This window comes from Saitoella complicata (assembly GCF_001661265.1).
Source record: "Saitoella complicata NRRL Y-17804 unplaced genomic scaffold SAICOscaffold_1, whole genome shotgun sequence".
Classification (NCBI taxonomy): Eukaryota; Fungi; Ascomycota; class Saitoellomycetes; order Saitoellales; family Saitoellaceae; genus Saitoella; species Saitoella complicata.
This window is the reverse complement of record NW_017566992.1, coordinates 1,282,429-1,305,182: the sequence shown is the minus strand read 5'-3', so window position 1 is coordinate 1,305,182 and position 22,754 is coordinate 1,282,429. Positions and strand designations below refer to the sequence as shown.

The 22,754-nt window shown below is 53.2% G+C and overlaps 12 protein-coding genes across 12 annotated transcripts; 7 read left to right on the top strand and 5 right to left on the bottom strand.

Moving 5' to 3' along the window:
* Positions 1–167: 167 nt before the first annotated feature.
* SAICODRAFT_28632 (uncharacterized protein) lies at positions 168–669 on the top strand. The gene is made up of 4 exons (XM_019167186.1): positions 168–236; positions 289–350; positions 408–507; positions 555–669. Exons 1-4 carry the CDS (start codon positions 199–201, stop codon positions 607–609), a joined length of 255 nt encoding a protein of 84 aa, XP_019027651.1. The 5' UTR covers positions 168–198; the 3' UTR covers positions 610–669.
* Positions 670–5,973: 5,304 nt separating this feature from the next.
* On the top strand, positions 5,974–6,595 carry SAICODRAFT_28631 (Pkinase-domain-containing protein). Its single transcript, XM_019167185.1, has one exon. It carries the CDS (start codon positions 5,998–6,000, stop codon positions 6,538–6,540), a length of 543 nt encoding a protein of 180 aa, XP_019027650.1. The 5' UTR covers positions 5,974–5,997; the 3' UTR covers positions 6,541–6,595.
* A 387-nt stretch (positions 6,596–6,982) lies between these two features.
* SAICODRAFT_51379 (calmodulin-binding protein kinase) lies at positions 6,983–8,418 on the top strand (the record flags this gene model as incomplete). The annotated part of the gene is made up of 6 exons (XM_019169053.1): positions 6,983–7,087; positions 7,155–7,326; positions 7,382–7,531; positions 7,586–7,743; positions 7,795–7,969; positions 8,018–8,418. The coding sequence occupies 6 exons, from the start codon at positions 6,983–6,985 to the stop codon at positions 8,416–8,418; spliced, it is 1,161 nt and encodes a 386-aa protein (XP_019027649.1).
* A 56-nt stretch (positions 8,419–8,474) lies between these two features.
* Positions 8,475–9,492, bottom strand: SAICODRAFT_110292 (putative nuclease). Its single transcript, XM_019165313.1, has 3 exons — positions 9,171–9,492; positions 8,622–9,118; positions 8,475–8,543 (listed from the first exon to the last, which is right to left on the bottom strand). The coding sequence occupies exons 1-3, from the start codon at positions 9,456–9,458 to the stop codon at positions 8,531–8,533; spliced, it is 798 nt and encodes a 265-aa protein (XP_019027648.1). The 5' UTR covers positions 9,459–9,492; the 3' UTR covers positions 8,475–8,530.
* Positions 9,493–9,603: 111 nt separating this feature from the next.
* On the top strand, positions 9,604–11,874 carry SAICODRAFT_4712 (ARM repeat-containing protein; the record flags this gene model as incomplete). Its single annotated transcript, XM_019168880.1, has 2 exons — positions 9,604–9,787; positions 9,842–11,874. The coding sequence occupies 2 exons, from the start codon at positions 9,604–9,606 to the stop codon at positions 11,872–11,874; spliced, it is 2,217 nt and encodes a 738-aa protein (XP_019027647.1).
* Positions 11,875–12,111: 237 nt separating this feature from the next.
* On the top strand, positions 12,112–13,802 carry SAICODRAFT_87380 (CBS-domain-containing protein). The gene is made up of 2 exons (XM_019171494.1): positions 12,112–12,856; positions 12,909–13,802. Exons 1-2 carry the CDS (start codon positions 12,218–12,220, stop codon positions 13,668–13,670), a joined length of 1,401 nt encoding a protein of 466 aa, XP_019027646.1. The 5' UTR covers positions 12,112–12,217; the 3' UTR covers positions 13,671–13,802.
* Positions 13,803–14,036: 234 nt separating this feature from the next.
* On the bottom strand, positions 14,037–15,506 carry SAICODRAFT_22890 (PLP-dependent transferase; the record flags this gene model as incomplete). The annotated part of the gene is made up of 1 exon (XM_019166661.1): positions 14,037–15,506. The coding sequence occupies one exon, from the start codon at positions 15,504–15,506 to the stop codon at positions 14,037–14,039; it is 1,470 nt and encodes a 489-aa protein (XP_019027645.1).
* Positions 15,507–15,878: 372 nt separating this feature from the next.
* On the top strand, positions 15,879–16,353 carry SAICODRAFT_22889 (uncharacterized protein; the record flags this gene model as incomplete). The annotated part of the gene is made up of 3 exons (XM_019166660.1): positions 15,879–15,946; positions 16,007–16,114; positions 16,167–16,353. The coding sequence occupies 3 exons, from the start codon at positions 15,879–15,881 to the stop codon at positions 16,351–16,353; spliced, it is 363 nt and encodes a 120-aa protein (XP_019027644.1).
* Positions 16,354–16,556: 203 nt separating this feature from the next.
* Positions 16,557–17,517, bottom strand: SAICODRAFT_75101 (oxidoreductase). Its single transcript, XM_019170957.1, has one exon. The coding sequence runs from the start codon at positions 17,455–17,457 to the stop codon at positions 16,615–16,617; it is 843 nt and encodes a 280-aa protein (XP_019027643.1). The 5' UTR covers positions 17,458–17,517; the 3' UTR covers positions 16,557–16,614.
* A 293-nt stretch (positions 17,518–17,810) lies between these two features.
* On the top strand, positions 17,811–19,187 carry SAICODRAFT_4707 (uncharacterized protein; the record flags this gene model as incomplete). Its single annotated transcript, XM_019168879.1, has 1 exon — positions 17,811–19,187. The coding sequence occupies one exon, from the start codon at positions 17,811–17,813 to the stop codon at positions 19,185–19,187; it is 1,377 nt and encodes a 458-aa protein (XP_019027642.1).
* A 1,239-nt stretch (positions 19,188–20,426) lies between these two features.
* Positions 20,427–21,390, bottom strand: SAICODRAFT_68845 (uncharacterized protein; the record flags this gene model as incomplete). Its single annotated transcript, XM_019170430.1, has 3 exons — positions 21,200–21,390; positions 20,879–21,145; positions 20,427–20,826 (listed from the first exon to the last, which is right to left on the bottom strand). Coding segments are annotated over exons 1-3 (783 nt in total), but the record flags the coding sequence as incomplete, so codon positions are not given.
* Positions 21,391–21,476: 86 nt separating this feature from the next.
* SAICODRAFT_87372 (non-specific ribonucleoside hydrolase rihC) lies at positions 21,477–22,641 on the bottom strand. Its single transcript, XM_019171493.1, has 3 exons — positions 22,590–22,641; positions 22,467–22,542; positions 21,477–22,417 (listed from the first exon to the last, which is right to left on the bottom strand). The coding sequence occupies exons 1-3, from the start codon at positions 22,605–22,607 to the stop codon at positions 21,525–21,527; spliced, it is 987 nt and encodes a 328-aa protein (XP_019027640.1). The 5' UTR covers positions 22,608–22,641; the 3' UTR covers positions 21,477–21,524.
* Positions 22,642–22,754: the final 113 nt, after the last annotated feature.

Below are 22,754 nucleotides of genomic sequence, written 5' to 3'. Positions count from 1 at the left end.
CTCAACCGTACACTGTCCTTACTACGACTGAGCCTTTGGTGTTTTTTACGTGAACCAGGGCGCGTACACGCTCGTTCCATTCAGGGGCTTCAGATGTCAGCCGCAGAGTTCGTGCGGGTTCATGCGCGCGGGACCCCGTACGTACAACACCTGTAGACACGCGCGGCCGTGGAAGACGTCAATGACCACCTAGAGATCATGGACGAAACTGCCGTTCAGAACTTTTTGGATGAGGCGTATGCCTTCGGAATACGCTCACTGTGCGGATGAATGCTGACATAGGCACAGCATGAACCAGAACGGAGTGCGCGGTGTCTTATTGTGCGACGGGGAAGGGTTGTTCATCGGATGTACGTCTTTAACATCGTTTGGCCTTGGGTGCTGTTCTGAGTCTGACTTGCGTACAGCTAGAGGCGCTGCGGAGCGGGAAGACGTGTCTGCGTTCAGTTTGGTTGCCCAGACCGAGTTACAAGGGAAGGATATGGTCGCTGTTAAGCATAGAGACAGGTATGTGTCACAGCATGTTTAAGGAGGTGGCTAAGAACGAGTTACAGTACCGTGTTGCTGAAAAAAGGTGACAACATCTTGCTTGCGGTATACAAGAATTGAGGAGTGTATGCGTTGCAAAAGAGGTGACATAGATACCAGAGATAGGCATGCGCAGGACGCAATGCTGGCGATTGGCAGTGAAAGGAAAGCGCAAAAGTTCGATGTTCATATGGGTTTCCGTTATTGATTCTAAGCGTCGATATGCTATACGCCTTAAGCTTACCCATCTCCGTTGTCCAAGATCCATTACAGACACTCTCACGAAATCCCTGGGTGTCCCCAACTTTAGTAGGGCCTGCGCTTCTGTGGCGCAGCAACAGTAAAGGTGCGCGATTGTTAAGCCTTGCGGTACCGGTATCGGCGGTTCACGCAGGCTGCAGCAACATGCTTATGTGGGGAGCCGAGACCAAAACACCAAAAAACACGGAGCTTAAGGGTCGCACTGCAGCTGACTGGAAGGAATCGAGCTTCAAAGGAGCAGAAAGGGCTCATAACCGTGTTTTTGTGGCATATACCCGGGTGATCTGTGATTTTGACCTTCGGACCGTTCTCGGGCCGGTGCGTACAGCAGCTGGTACACATCGATAAGGAAACCCTGTGTACACCAGTCTTTGTTCTTCCTCGTGGATCCTGACACTCAATTGATGGCATAAACCACCTTCTTTCACCAGCGACATGCTTCCAAGCTCGCATCGACCCTCTACTTCCCCTCCGCCGGCTCCGCTGGCCGAGGAAGGCAGACCTCGACCTGGACCGGAACCGCAACCACAAAAAGGCCCATCTCCTGGACCGTATGCGTTGCATCGTCAAACCGTGATTGGGAGAAGGAGGGCAAAGACAGACACTACGATTGTACAATTGCAAGGCGAAGGGGTCCCGCCTGATGCGCCGCGACATCCTACGACGCGGTCATCGAATGACATCGCAGCTGTTCGACATGTTTCCTCGCCCGCCATTGTTGGCGACGAGAGATTAGCGCGAGGTTCGCAATCGGTGCCTATGCCTACTCGTCCGGCTCCGCCATCTCCAATCCTAAGTCGGGAGGCCTCGGGATTCGCACCTGAAGAGCGGAGACCCACACCGATCGTCCCACCACGCAAAGTCCCAGACAGCCTCGCCGTGGGCTCATCCATGATTACAAGTCCACCCTTTTTGGGTGCCGGTACGACTTTATCGTCATCACCACCAATGGCACGACACGCATTCCCCCCTCCACCTGCCCCTTCGCGCTCAGCGGGCTCCTCGCCATCTATGGATATGCCTCCGCTAACTACGATCAAGCGCAGAGTCGCGTCGGAATCATCCATTAACCCTACCGAGTGGATAAATGCGCAGGTTCTGGAATGGTTACGACGGCAAGGCTTCGAAAGGGATTGGCTGGATGTGTTCCAAGCACACAACATCGAGGGGAAGAGGTTCGCCGATCTAGTGTCCTACCCGAAAGTGCGGAAATTGGTGCCGCCGAGGCTTGCTGCGGAGGGTACGAAAGCTGGAGCGGAATTGTGTAATGCTGTTCGATTACTACTGGAGGCATCGCCGACACAGCAGAAGCCTACCGTGTCTTTCGAACAACTATTAGCGGAGGATGAAACCACAAAAGCTGCAGCTGGGTCGCCTCTGTTATCCGTAAACGACTTCTTGACTTCGAACCTCGCCCCGCCCGGCCAAGACCCCGACCCAAAACTTACACGAAGAGTCTCGCATAGTGGGCTGTCCGAAACCATTGAGGCACAAAACCACGCAGCATATCGCCGCCGTCTACAGAACCTCTCCGACTCCAAAATCGAGCTGAGTGCACATAACCACAACCAACAGCGTCTGAGGTCATCGGTTGGGTATCCGTATGGTGCTACGCCGTTGTTTTCGTCGGGTCCTGTGGGTGGACATGTCAAGTCGCCATCGTTGGAGAGTTTGAGGGCGTTTTGGGTAGATACAACAACTCTACAGCAGGAGAGCGGAGATAAGGACAAGTCATCGAAGGAGAAAGGGTTGTTCAAGATGTTCCGTCGTAAGGATAAGGAGAAGGAATACCCGCGGAGTCACTCACGGCAGAGTTCGGATGTGAGTGCACCGGGTACGCCAGTTACTGCGCAAGTTGGAAAGAGGCCGAGTTTGGGGCAGCATCGGGAGAGCAACGCGAGTACGGCTTCGCAGAGTACGAGAAAGAGTGATCCGCTGTCTACACCGTTGTCACAGAGAGGGCATGGGAATGGGTCGACGCCGACTGGGCAGAGGAATCGGGGACGGATGCTATTGGTACAGGTCACTAGGGACGCGGAACAGTTCTTCGTCGTGAATCTGTCGCAGTACTCCTTTGCTGCGGAACTTCGACGTGGGATCTGTGCCCGAGTCGGGTTCGAGGATGATATCGATAATGCGGCGCTTTTCATGACTGATATCGGTGATCTTCACCATGAGAAGAAGGATGAGTTGACGAATGACAAGCTTATGTATCTCTGTGCGAATGGAGACGCGAAAGGGACGCTCAAGTTCTTCGTACAGGATAAGTCCTCCCCGGCGGTGTTGAGGCCATCATGGTATGAAGAAGCGACGACCATGGATGCGAGGCGGGATTCGTTGCCGATGAGTCCACCCGATGGACGGTATGCGTTGACACCTAATTACATGTATCCGGCGAATTATAACCGGGAGGCTGTTTCGGCGAATGTCACACCGCGGTCGTCGGATCCGGATAAGCATGGGCCTGGGTCTGTCGAAGGAGATTACTTCCGGATCTCATTGGAAGGAGTGGACGTGAAGGATGCCATTGCGGAAGAGCGGAGGAGTCAGGAGCTTTCTGCCATCCGCCCACAATGGCAGGAGGCCGTGAAGAATAGTCCTGAAATCGAGATTAGTCCGCCGTCTGCGCTGCCGTCGTCGTCAACCGAAGGCTCGGCTCCTCGCGACTCTTATCATCAGGGAATTATGGGTGCATTGCCGCCCAGCGTTCCGGACAAGTCGGCGACTTTCAAGTTCCCGTCTTCGACGCATTCTCCGGTGCTTCAGCAGAGGCCACAGACGATGAGTGATCCGGTGGTGTATGTACCTCCAGCACCGGCACAACGTCGTTCAAAGAATGGCGGGTTTGAGTTCATTCGAGGAGCGAGGGGAACGCCGGATGTTCTTGAGAACACTCCAAAGCTGCGCCAACAGCCCCTGCAACAGAGGCCTCCACCTAGACGTGATGATGGGCGAAGTCATTCGGAGCCTGGTGGGGACTTCAGGGTTATCAGGCCTGAGCAATCGCGGATTGTTAATTTTGATGCTCCGCGCTCTTCACCATACGCTCCGCAAAGTGAGTTCGGTGCACCGCGATTGAGTGTCAATGAGACGCCTGCGTCTGCTGTTCCATACAGGCTTAGTAATGCGAGCGAAGCAGGCCTGAGCCGTGAGGACTCACTGAGTCGGCGTGATTCGCAGAAGTCGTTGGTGCCGAAGCGGCAAGCTCCGGCTGCTCCAGCGATGACTGACGACCGTCTACAGCGTTTGCGGAACAGTCTGAGCTTGCGGAAACCTGTACCGGGGGAGAAGATAAGTTCAGAGTCAGATTCGTATGCGGATCACGGTACCATGTCGATTCCGCGGAAGCCCGTTCCGCCGCGGTCTCTTACCATACCCATTATATCCAAGACGGAGCCGGAAGGGAAGACGATTTCGCCTATCAGCACGTCTGGACTGACGGGGTTGGTAGCCTTGGCGGCTGGATCGGCTATGGCTCTGGCTTCGATTCCGGCGGTTCCAGTGGCGGCCCAGGACGCTCTCCAAGATGTGCAGGAGAATACGCCAGACAGTCCTGTAATAGGCACTTCTTTGGGTGCTAGACGACGGAACCCGTTGAAGCTCCAAACTTCAGGCTTGCCGGGATTGAGACCGAAGAAATCCCCTGACTCGCCTGTTGAGACGCCGAAGTACACTACGGCGAAGTCTGGTATGCTTTTTAGGGTGCCGACATATGACGAAGGCCAGGACGAGAGCGAACACTCCAACTCGCGATCCAGCTCCACCGTTTCTTTCAATGAGCATATCTTCGACCGGAGAAAGAGCAGTCTGGCGTTACCGCCCCAGATGCCCATCGTCGATGACGAAACACCCGTATCTACGTTCCCGGGCAAGAAGGACCCGTTCGCGGAGAAGCTCATCAGCTTCGCGGATGCTCCTACGCTTCAAATTGAGGATGAGAGCGATGATGACGATGAACTGTTTGCAGTTAGGCCTAGTGGACAAAGGGAGGAGGTTTCAATTTCCACCTTCCCTGGTAAACTTGACCCGTTCTCCCGCAACTCCATGGACTTTGCGGATGCTCCAGCGTTGGAAGACAGTGATAGCGATGACGACGATAATCTTTTTGCTTTGAAGCCTGCAGAGAAGCCTGCTCGTGATCCGCCAGTGTTGCCTCAGATCACCAGACACCCCACACTGATGCGGGCGTCGTCTCTGGTGAAGCCTGGGACTCGTTCCAGTTCTCGTCCGTCCTTGAGAGTTCGGATCGGTGGATCAAGCTTCATGGCACCGGAATATGCCATTCAAGAGAGTCCAGATACGCCAGAGTACTTCAAGGGAGATGACAAGGGTGGCATCAGCTCCGGAAGCTCAAGAAATATCAAGAGCGCAAGCATCCAACCCCTTCCCTCTCGCGCTGCGCTACCCCAGAACTCGCCTGTGCGACGACAGTCTATGGCGTTGCGTGAGGATGTCTGGGCCGTTCGTCCCCCACCTGACGTCGTCTACGACAACCTCGAGGACTTCTTCCCTGATCATGATTTGGATACACCGATCGTTGAGAATGATGTTGATAATGATACACCACCCTCATCGCCTATTCCCAATGGGGGACGACCACGTTCGGGCGTGCCACCACCGGCATTCCCTCCACCGCCCGCTGCTCGTCATAGCTCGGCTGCAAGCTTGCGTCAATCGGGACGTATGAAGTCGATCCGAGTGGTTGCGAAGGAAGCCAGTGAAGCACGGAAACGCTTTGCTAGTGCTGCCGCTGGACCAAAGTCGTCGGCGGCATTGTTACGCCGTAAGAGCACGAAGCTGTGGGGTACGCGCCTGATTGAGATGACGCCCAGTCAAATCAAACAAGGCGAGATACCTAAGCCAGAGACGAGCGGGTTACAAAGAAAACCTACGTTCGCATGGGTCAAGGGTGAGCTCATCGGACAGGGTACGTATGGTAAGGTATACTTAGCCATGAACGCCAATACGGGAGAGATGCTCGCCGTCAAACAAGTCGAAGTCCCCAAATCCTTGGTTGGGAGCGATGAACGACAGTCGAACCTTGTCGGTGCGCTGAATAGTGAGATCGAGACGATGAAGGATTTGGATCATTTCAATATTGTGCAGTATCTTGGCTGCGAGCGGACGGATACTACGGTTAGTATCTTTCTAGAGTACGTCCCCGGTGGATCTGTGGGCAGGTGTCTGCGGAAGAACGGAAAACTTCCCATGCCTGTTATTCGTTCGTTGACGAGACAGACACTGGAGGGTCTCGCGTACCTTCATAATCGTGGTATCCTTCACCGTGACTTGAAGGCGGATAACTTGCTTCTTGATCATGACGGTGTTTGCAAGATCTCCGATTTTGGTATCTCGAAGCGAAGTGCAGATGTCTATGGAAACGATGCGAATATGTCCGTTATGCAGGGGACTATTTTCTGGATGGCTCCGGAGGTGATTCAAAACCAAAAGCAGGGTTACAGTGCAAAGATCGATATCTGGTCGTTGGGGTGTGTTGTCCTGGAGATGCTCGCTGGCAGAAGACCATGGTCGAATGACGAGGCTATTGGAGCCATGTTCAAGCTGGGCAATGCCCGTCAAGCACCGCCTATCCCGCCTGATGTCGAGGCTTACATGACGCCTGAAGCACGGGATTTCTTGGACAAGTGTTTTACCATCGATCCTGCGAGACGTCCCACGGCCCAAGTCCTCTTGCAGCACCCATTCTGCGAGTGGCAGTCGGGGTACAACTTCCTGGATTACTTTTTCTAGACGATACTATTCATTATCTCTGATAGCTAAATAATCATGATCGCTAAAATACCCATCCGTTGCAAACCTTGCCTATTTTTAGGTGAAGCTCCTACGCGCAACTGCAGCCATGACGTTTCGGCTCGCGTGCAGGCCTGCCGTTCGTGGAGATAGCCAAACCGCGGTCCGCTACCAGATACCCCCCCCCTATAACACCCAATCGCAAGGGTTACGAGCAGAGACCTCGGCACGGCTTGATCTCCTCCGCAACGCATTATCTCGGCATCTTCGCGAAAAACCGCATGCTTTACTGGCTTACCTGCTGAATCCCATCCGCAAGAGACCCGAACCTTAATTTCCCGCTCCGCTATATATCACCGTCGCACATCCTACTCGCTCAACGCTTATGCCCATCTCAGACAATAGTGCTCGAAGAGCAGCTGCTAATAGGTTCTTGGATACAATGCAGCCTGGACAAGGACAAAGGCGGCCACAAGCTGTTGCTACTGTTCCATGCAAGTACAAGACTGGAAGGACGTTGGGGCAGGGTACCTACAGTGTGGTGAAGGTACGTTAGGAGCATTGAGCCGGTGATTATACCATCAATTGAATGCAATTGACTCGGTTGTATGCAGGAAGTCGTACACATTGAGACTGGACAATATTATGCTGCGAAGGTCATCAACAAGAACCTCATGCGTGGCCGTGAGCACATGGTCCGCAACGAAATTACAGTTCTCAAGAAGATCTCACAAGGCAATACCCACCTTCTAACATTGGTGGACTACTTTGAAACGATGAATAACTGTATGTGGACAGCCGCGAACGTCTTCCACCTGACGTACTGACAGATCACATACAGTGTACCTTATCACCGATCTTTGTCTGGGAGGAGAGCTGTTCGACCGTATTTGCCGGAAGGGATCATACTTTGAATCAGATGCTGCATATATTGTACGCACCACGCTTTCTGCAGTCGGTCATCTGCACGACAACGGTGTCGTTCATCGAGGTACTAACAATTCGCATGCTTTCGTGCAATACAGCGTGCTGACTGTTTGTAAAGATCTCAAGCCGGAGAACCTCCTTTTCCGCACGCCAGAAGAAGATTCTGAGCTCTTGATCGCCGATTTCGGACTCTCGAGGATCATTGAGGATGAGAAGTTGCAGGTTTTGACGACGACTTGCGGAACGCCAGGATACATGGCACCTGAGATCTTCAAGGTATACAGAAAGAAAGGGGATCTCGGAAGCAAGCTCTGACATTGTGTATAGAAATCTGGACATGGAAAGCCTGTTGATATCTGGGCTATCGGTGTCATTACCTACTTCCTGCTCTGTGGGTATACACCGTTCGACCGTGATTCCAGTGCAGAGGAGATGCAAGCTATTATTAATGGAGACTACAATTTCGAGCCCGAGGAGTTCTGGGCTGAAGTCTCTGACGATGGTACGCTGATTAAGGACCAGCAGGCCTAGAGCTAATATGAGCGTACAGCCAAGGATTTCATCAAGAAGTGTTTGACCCTCGATCCATCCAAGAGACCCACAGCTCGCGAAGGTATGGAACACCCCTTCGTGAAGGAGAAGAAGCACGAAGAACCCGATCAACCCGACCTCCTGCCCACTGTCCGTTCCAACTTCAACGCAAAGCGTACCTTCGTCGCCGCAATCGATGCCATCAAAGCCATTCACAGGTTAGAGAACGGAGCTGGCATGGATGGAGCGTTTACGAATTCGCCGGAGGTGCATAAGATTATGCCGCCGAAGGATCAGCCGAAGCAGGCGCCCGGGTTGTGGCAGTCGAGTAGGGATAAGGCTGATGTGCCGCCGCTTTCTTGTACTGTTGCTGGGAAGTCGGCGAAGCCCACCGCGGCCGAGGAAGTTTCGAGTTCGTGAAACTGAGGTTAAGGTATGAGGAGAGGAGGTTCATTAATTAGCGAGGAAAAGTATTGTTACGCGGCAAGTTCTATTCCTATGGGTTTTCGGGGTTCCGTCGTTTTTAATGGAGTCAAAAGGTTTGACTAGGATTACACATTTTAGTTCGCATGGCTTAACTTCAACCGTGTGAGCCTTCTTAGCCCCTCGCCTCACATGCTTACTTGTCGGGCGCCTGTCCAGTCCTCTGCTTGTAAGCTGCAGGACTCTCATACTTCTCACCCAGCTTCCACATGCCCACCTTCTTGCTCCTTGCCGTCTTCTCTGCTTTCAGCAAATCCTGCTCAATCTCTCCATATACACTCCCCGCACTCGTATACACCGTCGCCAACCCTACCTGAAGCATCTCCAAACTGACGTTCTGCTTCCATATACCCCACTTCCAATACCAGCACATCCCAACGACCCGAGTGTATTGATCACGTTGATAGAGTTGCACACGTACGCGTCGGTTTAGGAGCTTACCCCGCAGCCAGGCTAGCGCTTCAGCAGAGTATGGCTGGGCGGGTTTGCCGAAATGTGCGCATTCTGGAGCATCAATGCCTGCTAGTCGTACATGTATCGTTTGATCTTTGAGAGCCTTTTGACCTGTAGGTATTTTCCGTAGCCAATGCCAACCGGTAAGCCAGCCTCCTGGGGTATGATAGAATCTGAAATTGTCCTGTGCATCAAGTATAAGTTAATGCACGACAACAGGAGCAATCGCAACCGACCCCGTCGCCAACAGACGTGACGTATCCTACGAGCGGCTTCTTCCTCGCAATTAACTCTGGCGTCACATGATTTGCAGTCGGGAACCTCCTCAGATTTCTTCTCCAGAAGTAGACACTCCCAAGGACTGCTGAAGTCAATATCGCCGTGTGTAAAACCGTATCGAAGTGTTTCTCGATAAGTGCCGTTATTGGGGCTTCATCCTCACGTTTCTTCACGGTCTCCTCTGCGAGTTTCTTCTTCCTCTCTTGTTCGGCTGAGAAATCAGCCGTGAAGAATGGGATTCTCATATCTGTGTTTTTGGTATTTTTGGTTGTCGCTTGGTTAACCTTCGCTATCAACACGTGACTCCCCTTAATACGGCAGCTGCTAAAAATAAACTTTTGACGGCAAGCACGAGCGAGCACGTATACAAAACGTGAAGCAAACAACGAAATGCCCAAGGAAAGGAAGCAGAGAGGTCGTAGGGCCGAGAAGAAGAGAGAAGAGGAGGATCTTGGGGAGGATCAGTATACTGAGCAGGTGAATGAAGGGCGTGACAACTATGAGGGCTATGACAATGGGTATGAAGGGCAGGAACAGAGGTGGCCAGACCGAGAGGAGCTTCCGGAGGGTGCTGGTATGTAAATCAGCTCTTGGCACGGCGAAATTTTGTAACTAACCTGTTTCACAGTTTATGGACAGGCATTCTTTGGTATTCTTGACGTGGACGAGGAGAAGTACTTCAAGGGCATCGAAGACGTCCTGACAGCAAATAACTTCGGCGATTCGGAAGAGCGACAAATCTTCATCGACAACGTCTTCGAAGAAATTAAAGGACAGGAACTCAAGCTTGCTACTAGCCCAACATCATCGAAGCTCTTGGAGCAGCTCCTCGCCAATGCGCCTGATTCCGCGTTGAAGAAGTTCTTCGAGGCATTGAATGGTCATTTCCTGGAGTTGGTCAAGCACCGGTTTGCGTCGCATGTTTGTGAGACGTTGTTCACGCTTTGTGCGAGGGTTGTTGATCGTGAAGTCAGAGCGCCGGATGCGCAGTTCATGGCTGGATCGGATGAGCCGGTTATTTCGATGGAGAATCTGTTCTTGTATATGTGCAATGAGTTGCAGCCGCAGATCAGGTTTTTGGTCGAGGACCGTTTCGCGTCGCATGTTCTGAGAATTGTGCTTCTCGTTCTTTCGGGCCGTCCGCCGACTTCGAATGATGACAGTTCGACGTTGAGGAGTAAGAAGAGCGCGAAGTTCAAGTCGAGGCAGATGAACTCGTTTGAGTTGAAGACGAGTGATGGCATGATCCGAATCCCCAGATCCTTTAGGGAGACTGTGAGACAGTGGATTGATGAGCTTGCCGGACATGCATCGGTGGCGGATGTGCGCGCGGTCGCCGTCAACCCTGTCGGTAACCCGGTTATTCAGTTGCTCTTGGAGATAGAGGCTGCGGAGAACTTGAAGGGTGAGAATGGCGAGACTTTGGTTGCCAAGCTTCTTTACGGCCAGGATGAGGATCATGAGGGGGGTGAGGAAGAAAGGGATGATTACGTCGAGACACTCCTTCGCGATGCGGTCGGAAGTCATTTGTTGGAGTGTATCGTAAGAACCGTCAAGCCGGATATGGTACCTAAGCTTTACAAGGCATACTTTAAGGGCAGGTTGGCGAAGCTTTCTCAGCATGCCATTGCGAACTTTGTTGCGCAGCGTGTTATTGAGCGTCTCGAGACGGAGAAGTTGGTCAACGAGGTTGCTCACGAGATCATGCCCTTATTCGACAAATTGTTGAAGACGTCAAGAACGGGCGTCATCAAGGCGGTTTTAGAGGCATGTGCGAAGCAGAATGTCCAGACTGAGGAGGTTGTGAACAAGTTGATTGAGGCTATGGGCTGCGACAGGAAGAAGCCTGCGGATATCTTGCCTACTATGTTCAAGATGGAGTCAAAGGAGCTGCAGAAAGAGGCACGCAGGGAGGAGAAGAAGCAGGAGAAGATCCGGAAGAGGAAGGAGGCTGTCGCCAAGGGTGAGGAGTGGGCTATCAAAAAGGAAGCCGAGGCTAAAGCTGATGAGGAGATTGAGAGGACTTCTTCCAGATCGAAGCTGAGCAAGACTGGTGCTTTCCTAGCAATCAGCGTGGTGCAGTTGCCGGGAGACGTGGGTCACTTCATCGTTGACTCCGTACTGGCACAGCCAAGAGCGACCATCCTTGAATGGGCGGTTGATGCTGTTGCGTCCCCTGTGTTGGAGGCATGCTTGAAACGACCAACACTGAACGCGGTCACCAAGAGAAGACTGTTAAATTATCTCGACGGAAAGATCGTCGAGCTCGCCTGTGATGCAGCTGGCTCTCACGTCGTTGACGCCTGCTTGAACGCTACAATGGGTTTGCAGAACTACCGAGAGAGTATCGCCGCCGAATTCCTCGCCAAGGCCGAGGAAGTCCGCGGTCACTTCTACGGCAGGCACGCCTGGAGGAACTGGAAGATGGATCTTTGCAAGAACAAGAAGGCGGCTTGGATTGCTGCGTTAAGGTCTGAGGATAACAGAAGAGAGTCGACGGTGAAGTTGCCGGAGCCTGTGACGATCACCCCGGTGGTTGAGGATAACCTGAAGAAGGAGAAGAGGAAGCGCTCGAAGGAGGGAGAGGAGCCTGCGGATGAGATCGATAACCTTTTCGCGGCGGCGGAACATAAAACATCGAAGAAGGCGAAAAGGTCATGAGCATCAATTTAGGTTATCGTGGGAAATTACGCAGAAATCGGCCCGACACGGAGGATTAGCAGCCGTCAAACGACGTCATGTCATAGCTAACAGGCCAATAAACCTTCCAGCCTTGTTGAGATGTGAAAATACAAAAGGAACTGCGTGATTGCCTATGGGCAGAGCCGTCGCCCTTGCAGCAACACCGGGAGCCGCGGCTCATGCACATGACGTGCGACTCGCGAGATGAACAGCTGACCACCCAACACGCCCCGACCGCGAAACCTGGCTTGAGCCTTATACGAGATCCGTCTTATATATAAACCCGAAACGCTCCCTCAACCCCAGCACCCATCCACCTCTGATGTCAGTGCCGTCACCCGGACTCCTGCGTCGCGCCTCGTCGGTGTCGGGCGGGCAGCTTCCTTCGCTGTCGGTTGCCGACGTTATCCTTCAGGCTAGCAGTCCGTCGTCTGACAAGAGGGTCGAGCCTCGCGATTGGAAGACTGTACCTGTATCAGACGTTGTTGCTGGCCAGAACTTGGTCACGATTGATGGGGATACGTCTCTCGAGGATGCTTGCCAGATGTTGATTGACCGCGACATGACCTCCATCCCTGTTCGACTCAAGGACGGCGAGAGGGGCATTTCTCATACTTTCGACTTTACCGACCTTAATGCCTTCCTTCTCCTCGTTCTTGGCGTCGGGCACCCCGTTGAAGATGCGGGATCGTTCCAGGACTTGGTGATGCGCGCGCGAACTGGCGGCAAGGTGCCCGTTGCGCGTATCTCCGATATGGCACCGAAGGATCCTTTCGTAACTGTGCCCTCCAATGAAGGGTTGGGAAAGATTGTGGAGATTATGGGGACTGGAGTGCACCGATTGGCCGTCACGGACGAAGCCGGTGAACTCGTCGGAATTGTCAGTCAGTGGAGCCTGGTCAAGTACTTGTGGGACAACATAAGAACCTTTCCCGCGCTCGAGTCTTTGTACCAACAGACGGTATGCGATATTAATTATGCGTCCCAAAAAAACTTACCAATACTGCTTACAGGTCGAGAAACTAGCAATCGCCAGTAAAGAAACAGTCTCAATCCACGGCGACAAACGCGTCCTCGAAGCCTTCGAAACAATGAACAAACTCAACATCTCCTCCCTCGCCGTTGTCGATTCGCAAAACAACCTCATCGGCAACATCTCCATCACGGACGTGAAATACGTCACCCGCGCATCCTCCGCTCCCCTCCTCCGAACCACCTGCTCCCACTTCCTCGGTATCATTCGGTACGAGCAGGGTGTCGAGAACGGACGCGACAGTTTTCCGGTGTTTTCGGTGAATCCTGGGAGTAGCCTTGGACATACCGTGGCTAAATTGATTGCCACGAAGAGTCATCGTATGTGGGTCACTGTCTCCTCATCAGCGAGCTCGACCCCGCCATTGACGAGTGGTCTCCAAACCCACGTACCCGCAATACAACCCCACTCCATCGGTGGCCCCGCCCCACCCTCCCCTCATACCGACCGCCTCGCCTCTACAGCCTCTAACGCCGGGGCAATCCCTACCTCCGGGGCCGGAGTCGGTTCTGGAATTCTCCGCGGCGTGGTGTCTCTTACCGACATCATCTACTGCTTTGCGAGAGAGGGAGGAATGAATGTCGACCCCGGAGAGGCTCGACGGAGGAGACGGAGTTCGAGTGCGTACTCGAGTGCGAGTGGAAACGGGGATGCGGCGAGGGATAGGTTCTGGGCGGGGGTTGGGAGTCCGGGGCCGAGGGAGAGGAGGACGAGTGGGTTGGGTGGGAGTGCGGTTGAGTGAGAGTGAGTGAGTTAGACGATGGATGGACGATGGAACATTTGCTGCAGAGCACTGATATCATTAAGCGGAGACCAACCAGTGAAGTCTCCATAGGCTAGCCGACCCCCTGAGATATGAATAGGTCGATGTACGATATGGGGAAGTGGTGGGAACAGGATACCTGGGGGCTCGCTCGAAGGAGGGGAGCCAACATGAACAGCAATACATATTCATATTGCTAGGGTGTATGCTTTACTCGCAATATAGTCTCTACGTTTACCAATGCCTATCGTATGCCGCTTCTTGTCCATTCCGGATCCGCGTATGCGTCTACTCGTACAGCCTTTATAATCTCCCTCCCTTTTTCACAGCATTCACCGCTCAAACTTAGTCAAACTTCCACCCCCCCTCCTTCAACTCCTTCCCAATTCTCTCCACACTACCGACCAAATCATCAATAAACTCCGTACTAACGTTCGGGGCATTAATCACAGCCCTAAAGAAACTCCCCGTCTCCCCCGGCGCAAAATCAACCAAAAACTTTCCTTCCTTCGTCAACCTCTCACTTATCACCTCTACCTTCTTCGTATTCAATGCAGAGTCCGTCGTTGCGTCGAATTGGAAGCAGACTTGGAGACAGGAGGGGGGGTTGGGAGAGAGGAGGGTAAAGTCGGGGCGAGAAGCGACGGTGGAGGAAAAGTAGGAGGCGAGAGCGTAGGCTTGTTCGATACGGGCCGCGTAGCCTTGTTTTCCGTACCAGCTCCATCCGAGGAAGAATTTTAGAGCATCGGGACGGCGGCCACATCCCATTGTTGCGTCTGCGAGGTCGTATTGTGCCTCCTCTTCATTATCGCCGTGGAACAAATACCCTGCTCGTAGGGAGTTTGATTTGACTAGTGTTCCAGAGTCGGGGAGGATTAGGTATGAGCACTGTAGTGGGACACCGAGCATTTTGTGGGGGTTGATGGTGATGGAGTCGGCGAGTTCGGAGCCATCGAGGAGGTGTTTGTATTTATCCGAGAAAATGACGGAACCACCCCATGAACCATCGACGTGGAGCCAGAGGTCATGGCGGCGGCATAAAGTCGCTAATTCGCGGATGGGGTCGAAGGAGCCCATTACGGTCGTTCCGGCGGTAGCGTTGACGTAGAAAGGGGTGTATCCCTCTTCCTTTGCTTTGATGACGAGCTTTTCGAGTTCGGAGGGGATCATGCGGCCGAGGGAGTCGATGGGCACGGACCAGACGGCTTTTGAGCCGAAACCGCAGAGGATGGCGGCTTTTTCGACAGAGTAGTGTCCGTGCGCAGAATTGAACACCACGAATTTCCGCCCGTTGAGACCCTCCGTTTTAGTTTCGGGGAACTTGATATTACGTGCCGTCACCATCGAATGCGTGTTCGAGCTTGAACCACCGGGAAATGTGATACCCCCGGCATTCTCACCCTCGAATCCAAAGAGTCTGGCAAGTGCGGTTCCGGTACACCGTTCCATGAGCGTGAGGACGGGTGAGACGTGGTAGACGTGCGATCCCGTGTTTAACACCCCCAACAACAACTCTGACGCGACGCCGACTGCGTTCGTTGATGCATACAACTTGTCCAGAAACCCGGGACTCCATCCGTTCACGCTGTACTTCAATGTTGTCTTGATGATATCCAACACTCCCTCCTGGCCGAGTCCTTTTTCCGGTACAGAGAGGGAGAGGAGACGGTCGAGGTCGTGGGGCTTGTGGTAGTCCAGGACTTTCGAGTCGGGGATGGAGGCGTCGCGGATGAATGGGATGACCAATTCTTGGACTTTGTCGAGGAGGTCTTTTACCTCGTCGGCGGAGGAGACGCCGATCTCATTGGGGGTCATTGTTGAAAATCACCGAGGCAACGGAGATCAATTGGGCGTTGACTGGGTATAAATGTTTGGTGGTGGAGTCGTGCTCGGCCCAAACTTTTGCTCATCTGGCTCAGGGCGCACGCCGGTTGGTAGCATCCGTCCGATTCAGTTCAGGGGTGACGAATCTAACCACCAACAACTCCAATCGCAATGGCAGACCAACCGCATACATCCGTCCAAAATGCCGAAGCAAAGCCCGAACTGACCCTGGACCGCCTCCAACGCCAACTCTCCCTCCTAGCCTCCATGACCCAGCAAAACACCGCAATGATAAAAGCCCTCGTCGAATCCCAACAGGCACAATCCTCCAAGGGACTGCCAGAGCTTCAGAAAGCGGGAGAGATGGGCGAGGTGATTACCGGAATCGTGAATGATTTGGTAGCGGAGATGCAAGGGCAGATCGACCTCCTGTACGCATTCCCCCTTCTATTCTACCATGTATGTGCCGGTACTGATTAACGCGGGTTTAGGGAATCCCGCTCCGTCGACCGAACCTACAACTCCCACGCCCGCCACCCCTCCTCCCCAATCCAATTCCTCCTCGGCCCAGAAATGGCGGAACCCTCGAATGCTCCCACGTACGTTCCCTCTCCCCTCTCCTCTGTAGCACAATTGCTAACGGGTTTGTAGAACATTGGCCGCGCTTCAAGCAGTAGGAAAGGACTTGAAGAGTTTAGTGGGGTGGATGAAGTTTTATGGGATGTTACCGCCTGAGGCGAGGGTTGGGGACGAGGAGAGGGAAGAGTTGTGGGTGCAGTTTGGGAGGTTTTTGGGGGTGAATATTGAGGCTAGTGAGGAGGTGGATGGAGAGGCTTGAATTGGAAGGGTGAGCGAATGAGGTGTGATAGCTATAGAGGAAAGATGCGTTATACCCGTCGCAGTCAAGATGAGCGGTAGATCTATAGAAGGGAGACCAGGCTACATTGTATGACGGCAATGAATGCTTCTTGACCAAGATCGTACGTCAGTAAGGTATACATCAATTGGTATCCTGACCCTCTTCGTAATCCTACACTACCAAAATCTTATCCTAAGGTATGCTATGCACGTATATGATTCACGACAATAAACATCACGTTTATCCGTTAACAACAGTACCACCGTTGGGGTGCAACGTCTGCCCGGTCATGAAACTGCTATCCGGCCCAGCCAAGAAAACAAAGCACGTAGCGACCTCACTCGGCTGTCCCGCCCTCCCCAACGGAACTCCAGAGAACCCATCCAAACTTTCCTTCCCCATCGTCGCAACAACGAGCGGAGTCCAAATGGGACCAGGCGCAACAGCGTTAACACGGATACCCTTATCCGCAATCTGCTGTGAAAGCGCACGAGTGAAGGCGACGATCGCACCCTTGGTTGCTGTGTAGTCCAAGAGTTTAGGGTGGCCTTTGTAGTGGTTTACGGAGGCGCAGTTGATGATCGCTCCACCGCGCGGGATATGCTTGAGCGCGGCCTTGGTAAGGAAGAACTGCGAATAGATATTCGTGCGGAAAGTGCGGTCGAGTTGGGCTTCGGTGATATCCTCGATCGTGATTTGTTCCATTTGGTACCCGGCGTTGTTGACGAGGATGTCGAGACCGCCCAGCTCTGCGACGGTGCGTTCGACGGCCGAGATGCAGTTTGCTTCGGTTTGGATGTCGGTGGGGATTAGGACGCATTTGTGGCCGGCTTTGATGACTTGGGATTGGGTGATTGCGGCGTCTTCCTGTTCCTCAGGGAGGTAGACGATAGCCACGTCTGCGCCCTCCAAAGCGTAGAGAATGGCGACGGAGCGGCCGATACCGGAGTCACCACCCGTGATCAACGCCTTTCTTCCTTCCAACTTTCCGCTCGCCCTGTACTTCTCGACCTTCACCTGACCCTTCTCGTCCGTCAACCCACCTCCGACGGGGAGTTGGTCGTAGATGGGAGAAGGGTTCATCTTTGTTTCGAGGCCGGGGGGGGATTGTTGTTGGATTGGCTGTTGATGGCCGGGTTGGAAGGGGTTGTCGGGGGTGAGGAGTTCTTTTCCGATGTTCTTGACTGCTTCCATTTTTGGTGATTGGTGTTTGTATGAGTGTTGTTGGTGGGAAGAGAGGGGAGTGAGGAGGGAGGGGTTTATATGGACGATTCTCGATGTGGGCCGCGGAGTTTGTCGTGGGTGATGTCATTGCAACGCACTGAATCCGACCGTAGAAGGGACAACGGCTCGAGGAGGAGTTTCGTAAGATTTACGTCATACCCGACATTTAGGTACCCGCACGCTGCTGATCAGTTCGACGCGGATCCAACAACATGTCTTCAACAGCGAGAGCGCCAGCTGCAGCAGCTGATCAGGGTAGCAGTACCGAGCCTCAATGGACTCTACAAGAATTGCTGACCTTCCTCACGAAAGACGCAAAGATCCCACTGAAGGATGCAATGGGGTACGCTCAAATCATTATGAAGGAGAAGTGGAATAGGCCGTCGAGGTTACTGGAGGCAAAGCTTGAAGGTGTGAAAGAGAAAGTAACGAAAGGCGAAGCAAAGCCTGCGCAGGCCATCCTGAGAGCTGCGAAGAAGATCACTGGACAGGGATTAAGTCCGAGTGGCAAAAAGCGACCCGCAGAATCGGAAAACACTGCAGGAGCACTCAAACGCTCAAAAACCGGCATCGCCTTCCCAGCTCTCCACCCAAACCCCTCCTCTCTCTCCCACATATCCCTAACAACCAACCGCGCCCCCCTCCTCCTGGCCTACACCCTCACCCTCCTCTCCCGTACCCACCCAACCCTCTCCCTCGACTCCCGTCTGTCGATCGCACAAGCATATATCAGTGCCAACGCACGGAGCTATGGACGCGATATCGGGGTTATTGAGGGAGGGGGGGTTGATGAGAAAGCCGAGGTTGAGGGGTTTCGGAAGGTGCAGGTTATGGGGAGGGTGATTGCTGTGCTTGGGAGATCACGGGATGAGGGGGAGGAAGAAGAGGAGGAGGTGAGAGCGTTGGATTTGGATCCGAATAGGGTTGGGATGAGGGATCGGGACGGGCAGCCGGCTGTGTGTGAGCCTGGTGGGGCATGGGGCTATCTTGCCCGTTCCTTCCCTGGGGACGCACTGGGTCAACTCCTCTCTGTTCTTGAAGCGGTGATGGAGTCTTGGTGCCCCGATCATCCTCATGACCCCAACGATCTTAAAGCTGACCAAGAACGACGTGATCTCGATCGCAGGGGATATGGACTGTATACCCGTATCCGGCCAAATGTGGAGTATGGAAAGGCGGGATGGGGACAAAAAGGTGAAGTGCAGCTGGGTGATATCCTTGCTTTACGGCGTGAAGAAGTTGATGGGGGAACGAGGCAGGTTGGTATTGAGGAAGTTGTTGCTGGGATGAAGGAGGAGGGGGATCAGAGTAGGAGTGGTGAAGTGAGTGCACGTGGTCTGAACGTGGAGGGCGGGAATGTCGCGGTGGAACCGAGGCCGGAAGAAGAGGCAGAGGTTGTGAAGAAGGAGCATGGAGGAAAGCAAATGGGTATCGAGGAGGCCGTGAGTCATATGGTATCTGTGCCAGAGGAAGTAAAGCAGTTTATCAAGGACGAGAAAGAGGAAGAACGAGTTCGGCCGAAGGAAGAGGTCAAGTCTGAGACGAGGCAACTAGGTATCGACGAGATGTTGCCGAAGGCAGAGCCATAGTATACCCAGGATACCATCTGTTCATGAAAAGTCAATACTATTGATATTGTATCATCAAACACTTTCAGCAAACGCGTAGCAATCAAACCAAACAGAAAACCCATCCGAACGCTCGTTATCGTATCCCCAATCAAACGCCTCTAAGAATATAACGCCAATACCTTACAATGCTCGTCCCATTCACCAATCTTGACACCGCCCTGACAATCCATTCCAAAAATAGCCAATCATCCTCCGCCCCCTTCCCTCCATCTAGCCGCTCTGAAGCAAAGCATCGGTTCTCCGAATTGCTTTTAGGCACCACGCGCCGGAGCAGGCGCACGAGCCTGCGCACGACGAGCAGCATCAGCACGAGCAGTAGCCGCCGCTCGATTATGACCGGCAGCGGCCGTCCGGGCAGGAGCAGAGGCAGCACCGGCCCCCTGTCCCATCTCGCGAGGACGTCTCTGCTGTTGGGGGACCGCACCACCCCATGTATGAGTCATCCATGGCATCGGATACACCGCTGGTATGCCTTCTGGCATTTCGGCCATAGCTTGCTGCCTGTCCCGTTCAAACTGCTGCATTTCCTGTTGTTGCCTTTGCATTTGCTGTTGAGCAAGCCTTTGCTGCTGAGCATGCACTTGCTGGTGAGTCCGTTGAGCCTGCATTTGCTGATGTTGCCTCGCCAAAACCTCATACACCTGTTGCTGTTGCAGCTGTAGAGCTCGATTTCGGGCAACAGCATCGCCATTACGGGGCACATTCGCTTGAGCCGGGTTCGCAGCGGCTTGTGCGGCGCCCCCCTGGGCATTCCCATGTGGGGGCGCAATTACATGCCCCTGGGCATTGCGGACAATAATGTATCGGTCGAATCTTTCAATGACACGACGAGCTGCAGGAGCCCCAACTGCACCTGCTGGACGAGGAGGACGGGCCGCGAGATTCAAAGGAGGAAGAGATTTCCATTCACTATGTGACTTTCATGAGCACGAACAGCATTTATCAGAGGCGTGGATCACTTACGCCTCTTGCGCCTTGCGCTCGTCAAGCTGTTCCTTGCTCATGGTGAGCGAAGCATACTTGTTCGCCATCTGCTCCACCAAGAAGTTGCGAATAAGAGGGTTCCCCTTGAGCACCTCGGTACGGCATTCGGGACACTGGTTACTGCCATTGTCGATCCAGGGACGGATGCAGAGACCGCAGTACTGGGATCCAATTAGACATGATTTTACAGGCGCGCTGACGGGTACTTACCGTATGACCACACGGCACAACAGACATGGGGTTGACGAACGGATCGTAACACAGCGTACACTCCAACTCCTCTTGGAAGTCAATGTGAAGTCTCTCGTCCTCCTTCTTCTTCTTTTTCTCTTCCCCCTTCTCCTCGACCTTCTCCTTCTTCACTTCCTTCACGTCATTAATGATGTCCTTCTCTTCAAGAGAGAGACTGTCAATTTCGTCCGCAGCATCATCAGCATCATCATCAGCATCAATTTCGATGACAATACGCTCCTTCTTTTGCTTTTTGGGAGCACTGCCTTCGCCAGAGGCAGGCCGTTTGACGGCGCCGAAGGGACGTGCTTGGGATTGTGCGGCATTGACGGCAGGCCCGGCCATAGAACGTTCGAAATTGGTGTTACGGGGAATAATAACCCTGGAAACCATACGTTAGTACATGTGAGCGTTCACGAAGAGCTTCATCCAACCTGTAGCGCGGCAATCGCGCATTTACCACCATCTCAGTCTGAACCGTGTGATTCTCCTTAACCCCATAAGCACCCGAAAACACAACAATATCGTCATGTTTGATGGCCATTTCAACACTCGCTCCGATCTTTACGTACTGTACGAGACAGCCATTGCCGGACTGGGAGAGGCACTTGATGAAGTAACGTGGTTGGGACCAGCCGAAGAGAGGATCGGGTTGGACGGAGAAAACAGCATGTTCGCGAGAGATGGTACGGTTCTGGCTACTATTCCAAGAAGATTAGACGAATGTATGCATGGAATTGAGCGCCAACACTCACGGAAACGTCGCCCTCCCGACTGTTACCGCCCTCTCAGCTCCTGTTGGCAGCTTGATGATCTTAGGCTCAGTGTAATCGTCAACAGCATGTAATATGGGTGCAGCATTGTCCGCCATGACAGCTGGAGCTACGAGGGTGAGGGGTCGCCAATGGTAATGATGATGATAAATGCTGTTTCTTTGATTACGTCTTGCCCTCTGGGTTTTAGTGCTGGGTGCTGTACGACGCTTATGTAGGGGGGCAGTCCCCACCGTGGGAATGCAATTTGGAAGGGGCACCTCAGTACAAACAGCTAACCTTACTGATTCTATCGCATGAAACGTTTCTAATGGGCGCCATGATTTACTATACTCCTATTGTCCGCTCTCTCGACAGCATCCAATACCATCTCCCAAAATACTTCGACATCCATCTTCATGGCAACCTTCACATTCTTGACCAGATCACTTTGTCCCCACACATGGCAAACTGTTCTCCCAATAACCGACGGCTCACTTGCCGCAGTCACGACATCGACTCTCATAAGCTTTGTCTCAAAGCTGTCTGGACGAAGGACGTACGCAATGCAGCACACGTCGTGCATTGGTGGCCCAGACGTTACGTTGAAAACTCGGGCATAAGTATCCGCAAAGAAGGTTGCTAACTCGACGAGCATGGTGCGAAACGGAGTGCGTGGTGTGCCCATTCGCTTGAGAACCTCTGGGGTAGCGATGGCCGTATGCGTTAGCTCTAACGGCACCAACACGATTTTCCCAACCAGAATGGGATTGTTAAGAACCATTTGTGCAGCGTGCGGATCGCAATATATGTTGAACTCGGCGCCGGAAGTAACGTTACCCGTTGTCATTGCACCACCCATGATGACCACTTCCTTTACATGTGCCGCGACCTCGGGGTATACCGCGAATAGCAAGGCGATGTTCGTCAAGGCGCCTGTAGGTACCAGAGTACACGTGTCGGGCTGGCAGCTAAGTATCGCTTTTGCCATTGCTTCAATGGCCTTTCCTTCCCGTGGTTTCATAGCGGCTTTGGGGAGTAAGTTCGTCCCATCAAGGCCGCTTTCGCCGTGGATGTTTGGTGCGTAGAGAGTTGGTACGAGCAGCGGATGTGAGGCGCCTTTGTAGACCGGGATATCTGTTCGGTGTATGGCTGTAAGGAAACGACAAGCATTTTGGCAAGTGTGGTCAAGGGAGGAATTGCCGTACACGGTCGACACGCCTGTTCAGATGTCAGCTCTCCTTCAGAGCTATCGAACGGACAAGCGAACCTAGAACGTTGATCTCTGGTGTCTGGCCAGCGAGGAGCAGGGCAAAGGCATCGTCATGCCCCGGATCACAGTCAATCTACTGCCGTTAGCAGTGCCATTGAATGCCAAAGTTATTATGACTACCCAGATATCCTGAACCATCTGACGGGTTATTTGAGGGTGCTTTTGGGGTTTGACGACGACACGGACCCCCACACTCACCCGATGACGCTTGTCTGAGACCCAGCTGCAGCGGGCGTGCACAACCGAGCGGGAGGCCGCAACGTAATGTCAAACTCACCGCAATCT